This window comes from Octopus sinensis, linkage group LG6 (assembly GCF_006345805.1).
Source record: "Octopus sinensis linkage group LG6, ASM634580v1, whole genome shotgun sequence".
Lineage (NCBI taxonomy): Eukaryota > Metazoa > Mollusca > Cephalopoda > Octopoda > Octopodidae > Octopus > Octopus sinensis.
Genome location: NC_043002.1, coordinates 100581558 through 100591557, shown reverse-complemented (window position 1 = coordinate 100591557; position 10000 = coordinate 100581558). Strand labels below are relative to the sequence as shown.

Sequence of the window (10000 nt, the reverse complement as noted above, 5' to 3'; positions counted from 1 at the left end):
CATATATATGTACATATACATATATATATATATACATACATATATACGCATATATGTATATATACACACATACATATAATGTGTGTATTTTACCTTTTTTTTAAATATACACACATACCTATGTATATATGTATGTATTATATTATCTTACATGTACACAGACACATGCACACACATTTAAAACGGAGACAGAAGCGAGTAAACAGACAGTAAATGAAAACTTTGAAATTAACATCCGGAACAGAGAGAAATATATAAAGGTTAAAAAAGGAAAAAACAAAATTCATAATAATGATAATAATAATATTCAACATTAACAAAACAGAAAAAAAAGAATTACATTAAAGCTTAATTATTGCCAAGTCAGTAAAATTATCGCTAGTATCCAAATTAAAATGTCAGAAAGACGGGAATCTTTTGTTTTTTGTTTCCATAAATGAATGCTTGAAGATGGATTCGCGTAGAATTATAAATAAATGAAAAGTCAATGAAAAAGTATAAATGAAAAAAATGTCGACAATATCTTTTGATATTTTAATTCTTATTTCTATTATCGCTTATTCAGGAAGTGAAGGAAACGAGATTACTCATTATACTTTATTATTTTTTTGTACAGAACCTACGAGATTCGTGAAAAAGAGGAAGTCTCAAACTCAAAACCCCGATCTGAACGTTTGGTATAGAATGGACAGCATTAAAACGGAATGAAACAACCGGGCACAGCTGTTTGGACGCTGACACTGATGTGACTAACTGAACATTCGCGCTGTTTTGGCGACAGTGCATTTTGGTGTACAAAACAAGCAGAGATATATGCATATATATATATATATATAATATATATATATATATATTAATATATATATATATACATATACACACACACATACACAACACACACAATATATATATATATATATATATCTATACCGAGGAAGTAAACACATAAATGTGAAACAAGGTGGAAAAAAAGAGTACTCAAATACCAGTGGTAGAGTAATATGCTTTATTAAAGCAGCAGAAAATTCAACAAAATCTGTTACTCTGAGTTTCTCGTTGCCGTTCATCAGACAGTTTTGTTAGATTCTAACAAAAACTGTCTGATGAACGGCAACGAGAAACTCAGAGTAACAGATTTTGCTGAATTTTCTGCTGCTTTAAATAAAGTATATATATATATATATATATATATATATATATATATATATACGTATATATATGTATACGTATATATATGTATATAGATAGATAAATAGATATAGAGAGACGGAGAGAGAGAGATATAACAATGCACACAAACATAACTAGACAAGAAGCTTACACGTATAAACATACACATGCAAGCAGAATATATATATATATATTATATATATATATATATATATATATATATATATATATATATATATATATATGATAGCAATCACCAATTACATTCTCTAGACTTATTTACATACTGGCCCATTTACGAACAAACTCTCATGCAACCAGCATGTACTGAAAACCTCTCAAGATACTATGAAATTGCAATATTTCACAAATTCCCCAGTCATGATTAGCAACACGTGAAATCAGTAGATTATATAAGTATTCTATCTTGTGAAAAGTATAAAAAATTAATTAATTTTGTGCATTCACCTTTTGCTGTATGTATTTACTATATTATATAATATATATATATATATAAAACATTATTGGTGAATTGAAGAAATGGAGCTGAACGCTGTTTACTGCTGTGATTTTTGCTACTAAGGTATCGGTTAACTTTTGATTAATCTACAACAAGATTATTCATCTTTCTATTTCACATAATATATATATATATATATATATATGTATATATATATATAATATAAACAATTTTGTGAAGGCGCATGGCTCAGTGGTTAGAGCGTCGAGCTTACGATCGTGAGGTTGTGAGCTCGAATCCCGGACCGGGCTGCGTGTTGTGTTCTCGAGCAAGGCACTTTATTTCACGTTGCTCCAGTTCACTCAGCTGTAGAAATGAGTTGCGACGTCACAGGTGCCAAGCTGTATCGACCTTTGTCTTTCCCTTGGATAACACTGGTATGCATGGCTGGTATGCATGGGCGACTGCTAGCCTTCCATAAAACAACCTTGCCCGGACTTGTGTCTAGGAGGGTAACTTTCTAGGTGCAATCCCATGGTCATTCATGACCGAAGGGGGTCTTTACCTTTTTAAACAATTTTAGGAAATTAATATCAGATAAATTCTTCAGAAAGGTAGATACATGTGTAGAATAATTATTGTATTAAAAATATAAATATATATATAAATATATGTAAATATGAGTAAGTATAAATATATAATAATAATAATAAGTATGACAGTTTAAAATTTAATAGTTTAAAATTAAGTTTTTAAAGCATCTTACGATCATTTCGCAAAAGTATTGTCTCTATAATGGAATCCTATATTGATAAACATTTCTGCTCCTCAGAGATATAAAATGTGAAGTTTGTATAATTTATCGAATGGTAGTTATAAATCATACAAGCCTCACATTTTATATCTCTGAAGAGCAGAAGTATTGTCTATAAAGGTTTATCAATATAGGATTCCATTATAGCGACAATACTTTTGCGAAACGATCGTAAGATGCCTTAACAACTTAATTTTAAACTATTACATTTTCAAGTGTCATATTTATTATTATTATTATATATTTATACTCGTACATATTTGCATATATTTATATATATATATATTCATATTTTTAATACAATAATTATTCTACACATGTATATATCTTTCTGAAGAATTTTTCTGATATTAATTTCCTGATATTATTTCACAATATATTATATATTATATATAATCGCTCGTATTAAATGTAGAGCACTCACTGTAAATTCAGTATAGAATATTCTCATAGAATATATTTAACTAAATATTTATATATATATACAAAAACTAGAAATAATAATATCGACAGACATTCAGTAACAGTTCTTTAAAGTTTTGGCTATTAGCCAACATAATGTGGCTGTCCTGAAAGGGACGATGTTGTTGTTTTAGCCCTAAAACACATCGTTTCTAGCTGGCTACACACCACACATACTCACATATGCACACACACACACATACACATTATCTATCTATCTATCTATCTATCTATCTATATATATATATATATATATATATAGAGAGAGAGAGAGAGAGAGAGAGAAAGAGAGAGATGGAGAGGGAAAGAGAGAGAGAGAAACTGAATCGTTCGATGTTCATTAAAGTCAGCATAGAATCAATGATGCTACAACAGCTGTGAAAAATCCTCTCATACTCTTATGAAAGGCCTCGTTAATGGAGTTCATTACACTTCGTAAATCATAATCCACATATTTTGGGGGATGTGTAACCCATCTATCTCGCCATTTATTTCTTTATTTATAAAAAAAAAGAAACACAACCAAAATCAAAAGCCTACTGGAACATCAAACACATCCTGCAACGACAGGACGTTACTAAATTTTGCCCTCAGAGCATTAGGTATCATAAAAAACTCTTTATTTAGGCCTTTCAACCTCCACCACTGTTAATTACAAGAGGCAGGAACTTTTCTTGACCCTCAATTTTCAGCATAGGCTCATATGATATCGGAGCACTGGGCGTCTTATACTCGATAACAACCGTTCTCCATAATGCCACAACTATGCGTACTATAACACCATGCCTTTCAAGCTTATTACAGTTAGATAATACTCCAGTTTAGTTAGTCTTACTTGAAAGACATTTGGAAATTATCTGTAATTCCGAAAAAGGATCCTTCGAAAAAAAAAAAAAACTTTCGAAAGCTTATCTTTCAATCTGCTTAATCCTGTTTTCTACTGAGTGAAGTTAGTGGCCCTAACTTATTTTATTCTTTTTTCTAATCACTTGGAAGCAGTCCTGACAAACTAAACTCCGAGTTCTTCAACAGAACTCTCAGTCCAGTGAAAAATAATAGCCTTCCCCAAACATTTTCTCTGAGTGCTCAGATGTAAATCTACTGAGCTGGTCTAGTTAATCTTAACATCTGTTATAGATTTTATATTATTTTGAGTTTGGAGCAGATTAATATTTACTGAAATCCTTTCTTAACTTCGTAGAAGCTAAACCGATCCCAATATTGAGTGGTATTTAATTCATTAATTCCGGAGGAACGGAAATCAAAACGAAACATCGTTCTTAGCAAAGATAGCTGTGGGGGAGAAACAAAAACGAATATGGAAGTTTAAAAAATGTCGCAGTCATGATGTAACGTTGTTAAACAAAACTTCTTTATGGACGTTGCCCGATAATACCGAACAAAGCCTAAAGTGGACAGTGAAAAACGGTACGAAGCGGAAAGTCAAACCTGCGACAAACGTTTGATCACAAAACAAGGTCAAAAGGTTCTCACCAGAAAATGCTAAAATCATTGAAACAGAAAACAAAAAGAGAAAATTGACTGCAGACGCTTTAGAGATTGGATAGAAACACTTGCTTCCCTATTCTAACCATGAAATAATACATTTATAAGCACGATAGTGTTAGAACGTTCATACAATCAATCTACGCTAGCGTTATGAAATAATCACAGAAGAGAAATGGTCTAAAAATACTACGTAAAAATCTCAGAGAATGATAAAGAGACCGTACACTGGAACATGTCAATTCTTAGAGACAAACAGATTAATGCAGACGTTGAGATATCATTGTCAATACGACTCGAAAAGGAAACGACGACTTGTAATCGATGTATCAATTCGAAGTAGCGAAGATATATCTCTAAAAGAAATTATCTAAGAAAGTATATAAATATAAAGAATCTAAAATTACAGATAATCAGAAAGTTGGGATTTAAAACCGAAAGAGTCCTCAGAATAGTATAAGACTTAGGAATGATAAAAAAAAATTCTTTGCAGACAAACACTTAACAAAATATGACATACACGTCAATACATCGACAAAATGTAAACAAAACGAAAAAATGGAGCCGAGGGCCACGGTGCTGAGCTCAGGTGTGCAGAAAAAGATTGCAATGAAAGATGCTTCTCCTGAAACAACAACAACAACAACAACAACAACAGTAATAATAATTAGAGCGTTGTAGTTCGCTTGAAGCATTGTAGTACAAAAGTAGTAAAATAAAAAAAAGGAAACAAAGAAAGCTTCTAACAATACAGAAAGTTTTACAAAAACTTTTTACATATCAGATGCAAGTGGCTATCTTCAGAAGCAAGCTGTCCGAGAAATGTCTAGTCGCATCGATTTCATGATTTTATTTTAAACAGCACGGCATTTGGGTAAGCAGCAGTAACAAGAACTTTCCAACTGTTGGCAGTTGTGATGTATTTTCACGTGGTGGTGGTCGTGGTGGTGGAAGATGATGTTGGTGTCATTTGTGATGATGTTGGAGCCACTGGTCCATCTTCGATAGACTGTTAATTTTGGGGCTGAGGCGGTGGATCAATATAGCTTCCTTGATACGATGTAACTAGACATTTCTGGGATTGTTTTCTTCTGAAGCTCAATTTTGCGCCTGAAATATAAAGATTTTTTGCAAACCTTTCTGAATTGTTAGAAATTTTCTTTATTTCCCCTTGTTTTCCTACTTTCATAATAATAATAATAATAATAATAATAATGATAATAATAATAATAATAATAATAATAATAATAATAATAGTAATAATAATAATAATAATAATAATAATAATAATGATGATGATGATGATGATGATGATGATGATAATAATAATAACAATAATAATAATAATAATAACAATAACAATAATAGAGAATATGTACGTTTCTGTAATTAATCGTTTGAACTTGCAGAATTCTTGAAGTTCCAAGTAAAATTCGAAAAGTGATGTGCCGATCTCAGATGAAGCGACGCTGGTCACTTGGTGTTTGACTTCTTCATATTCTAGGTTTCCTATTTTCAGATCATCTCCAACCTAAAAGAAAGGAAGAGCAACCCATGAAAATAGTGTCGAATGTAATTACGTGTCAGTAGTTATTTGGGATAGTAGGGACAGAAGAAAAGAATAGATAGAATTAAGGGGAAAAAACAGTAGCAGTAATAAGAAACATACAATCTGAAACAGGAAAATATGAGAGAGACATCTAAAGCGTATGGCACAAATAAGAAAAGACTAATATAGAACGAATAGGAAAGAAGAAACGGTATACCAGAACGTTTGTAGCTAAGCGTATACTTGTTTACGACTGACTTTTCAATTTTGATTCTTGATGTAGGCAGTGAACTTACAAAGTAGCATCATCAAAGCAATTGATAAAAGGATTAAATCAATCTTTCCTAAACATTCGGTACACTGAGGAAGGAGACTATATCCGGTTACTGTTGAGGAGAAGAAGGGATGAAACGAACCGCATTGAATGAAATGTTCTGTTCTGTGGACGCTGGGAAACCGGTTATAAAATCTGAGTTTCTGGACGATAAGATACCGGTCCTTACCTTTTCGCTTCTACTCAGGGTGGAATTAACTTATATAATGGGATCTTTGAAAATTTGCTGCTTGGTGCGAATGTTTGTTTTTTTAAATCAATGTCTACTATTTAAATTAAAAGAAAATTTTCTGTAATGATCGAAAGATTCCTTTCAGTTTCTAAGAAAATGCCCCGGGACGATGGAATTTTACATCTATGTAAGTAACATAATAATGCTCCATTCTGAAGGAGAAAAAAGTCTTAACTTAGTCTTCTATTGAAGATGTGGCTGTAATTTATGTACAGTTATATCACATAGAAATAATTCCATATGTGTCATTTCCTACATCTCAAGCTTCAAGTGCCCGGCAAAAAAAAATAATAAATAGAAAAGGGACGTTTCGATATTTACTTCATATGAGTTTAGAAACTTTGAGAGACGTGAAATAATTCGTTTTTAACGGTAGCCCCCGCCCGCTTCCCGAAGTAGATAAAACCTACTGGTAACCTTCAACTTTTTCTACCCAAAGGATTTTTTTAACCAGTATCTAATGTTTCATCTGTTTCGAGTTCCACTGTTGAAAAAGAAATATTTCGATATATCTTTGATATTTGTTGCTATTGTTTTCTTCTAGCCGAAGCTGAGTTATGATCATTGCAGAGTTATGATGAAATGCTTTCAAAATATTATCGCGCGAAATCCAATTTGTCGTCTCACAAGAAGAAAACTTTCGGTTTAACAGCAAATTTTGAAGATGAATATCCTATTTCACTAATAAAATAAAAGATTCTTTCGTCTTCGTAAATTTTAAGTTGAGGTTATTATGTGAAGGCATGTTTAAAAATAACACCGGGACATTTACTTATAGTGAAGTTCAAAATTGAGACTGGAGTCAAATGAAATTGGTGTTGACTGGTACTTTAAGTTTCGCCTGACAACTTGTTCAACCAATTGAATTGACCGTCAGGCGAAACTTATAGGGTTAGTATGTAAATTATGTTTTTATAAATGTTGTTCTTCAAGCCTACGAACAAAGGCGTTGCAGCCATGATCATACATTCTTTTTACATACATCAGAATATATTTGTCTAACCATTAGGCTCTGTTGTGTTTATCCTTTAAATAAACCGGCAGATTATGACTGAAGGAAGATTTGGCTACTATTTCTAGTACGAAAGGGTTATTATTGCTTAGGTCCTAATCTGTCCTGACTCATCTGTCATGGTTAAAAGGCGACCCAGTCATGAGTACCAAGTTTTTCTTTTGTTATACATTGTGTATCAAAGACTACATCACCAAGTGTGAATATCCCTTCTTTTTTAAGATGGCAGGACGAAATACAAAGATTTACATAATGTAAAAAGAGTGAGGAAGTTACCGGAATAATGGACACACGTTGTGAATTTGTGTTGCTGTTATTGGCTACAGCTCTCTTACAACGAATACAATCCGTGTCCCGCAACAAACGACCAGCTGTTTTCTGAAGAGCTTTGTCTTAGACCAATTTGACGAGACAATATCTCTCTAATGAAAGTATTGAATTTACTAGACACAAATAAATTAAACACACAAATACACATAAGTGCATTAGACATTTAGCAGTTAGATGCTGGACAATTTTCTTATATAGAATTAAGTGGACTGAGCTGGTGAGAATTAAACATATTTTACAACGTCTTAGAGAAACGGGAGGCCAGTGGGAGGGGAAGCAGTATTTGCTATGGGCTTAGTTAGTCTAGAAGTAAATATCCCTTCGTGAAATGAAGATCATTGATTCAAACAATAATTGTGCTACTTCTTAAAAGTTCTATCGTATTTTTTCTCACTTCACGAGTGTACAGAGTATCGACATTCAATAGAACACATACAACAAACGGCTAACTTCCATTTGCTTCTATCTCTCTTAGGTTTTCATACTTCACGTCCGTGTACTATTGCTAAGAAAAGAGTCATACATTCGTATACATTAAAACAGCTGCGACACGAGCACATTTGCTAGACAGTTGCTATGTCCAATCATAAAAAGAAAATGAAATAAGATAAATAACAAATAACAAAAGGCAAATTAACCTCAAATTAACAGAAATGCCATTGTCTATCGACTTCGAGAACAGGACTGAAATGCTGGGAGTAATTGGAAACATTGTTGATTAGAACTGTGAAATTGGTGAAACCAAATATATGAATAACAAATGATTGAATGACTGAATTATAAAGACAAAAATCCGAATACTTACCTCATCTCTTAGAGCTGTAATTACGTCCTGTGCCAGCTGGAAGACAAAGTTAGAAAGTGAATTACGGAATCTTTGGATCACTGAATTATATATCTGCAATTTGTTATCAATTACCTGAGTGAATATTTTATGGTAAAATAGCTGCAAATGTTATCTAGAATTATGCAGACGATAATGTGAACACATCCATACTCACACGCAACGCATGCACATTCATATACACTTACACAAACATCATATATACATACACACGCGCGCACACACACACACACATATATATGTATACATAAATATATATACATATATATATGTATATATATATACATGCATATATGTAGATATATATATATCCATATATGTATATGCATATATATATATACACACATACATACATATATATATACACATACATACATATACACACACACACACATATATATATATGCATATACATATATGGATATATTCATAAATATGCATATATATATATATATATGCATATTTATGTATATATCCATATATGTATATACATACATATATATATATATGTATATATACACAACATAAATATGTATATATATCCATATATATATGCATACATATATATCCATATATATGCATATATGTATCCATATAAATATGCATATATATATATATATATATATATATACACACACACACACATAGACACACATGCATATATAGATACGCTCTCTATTGTATGCATTCATAAATGATAAAGAACCATAGGAAACCGTAACACTAAGGTTAACTTTACATATCTACACATATGCACACATAAACACATACATACGTATACATAACATTGCTAGATGGTAGACAGATAAATTTCTCGGTGGATGGTGTGCTATATAGCGTGTGAATAACCACTGAATATCTAAGTCTGACTATAAAATAAGCAGAATAATTGCACCAAGTGAGGCATAGGCGCGCTCTCATAGGTCTATGGTTAATTTCTTTAGAACTAACATATTTCGGTTTCGATTCCACTGCACATATCTTCGGCCATACTTTTGCGTTGATCAATACTCCTCAAATGAAAGTAGGTAGAGAAGAACCGTGTGGAAGCACGCCGTATATGTGTGTGAGCATGTGCTTGATTAATTGAGTTAAAAACATGCTAAACATGTACCGGATGAACACTTAGTGCGAGCTCTAGAAACAGAATAATATATATATATATATATATATATATACACACACACACACATAGACACACATGCATATATAGATACGCTCTCTATTGTATGCATTCATAAATGATAAAGAACCATAGGAAACCGTAACACTAAGGTTAACTTTACA

General features: G+C 32.0%; 1 protein-coding gene across 2 annotated transcripts in view; it reads right to left on the bottom strand.

Annotated features, from left to right (window-relative positions):
* LOC115213303 (BAI1-associated protein 3-like) overlaps positions 1 to 10000 on the bottom strand; it is a 1469361-nt gene that overhangs the window by 93408 nt on the left and 1365953 nt on the right. For both annotated transcript variants that reach the window (XM_036504187.1, XM_036504188.1), the window contains 2 exons: positions 8675 to 8710; positions 5792 to 5943 (listed from right to left, as the gene is read on the bottom strand). In XM_036504187.1, the coding sequence (XP_036360080.1) occupies positions 5792 to 5943; positions 8675 to 8710 (188 nt within the window). The remainder of the gene's footprint in view (positions 1 to 5791; positions 5944 to 8674; positions 8711 to 10000) is intronic.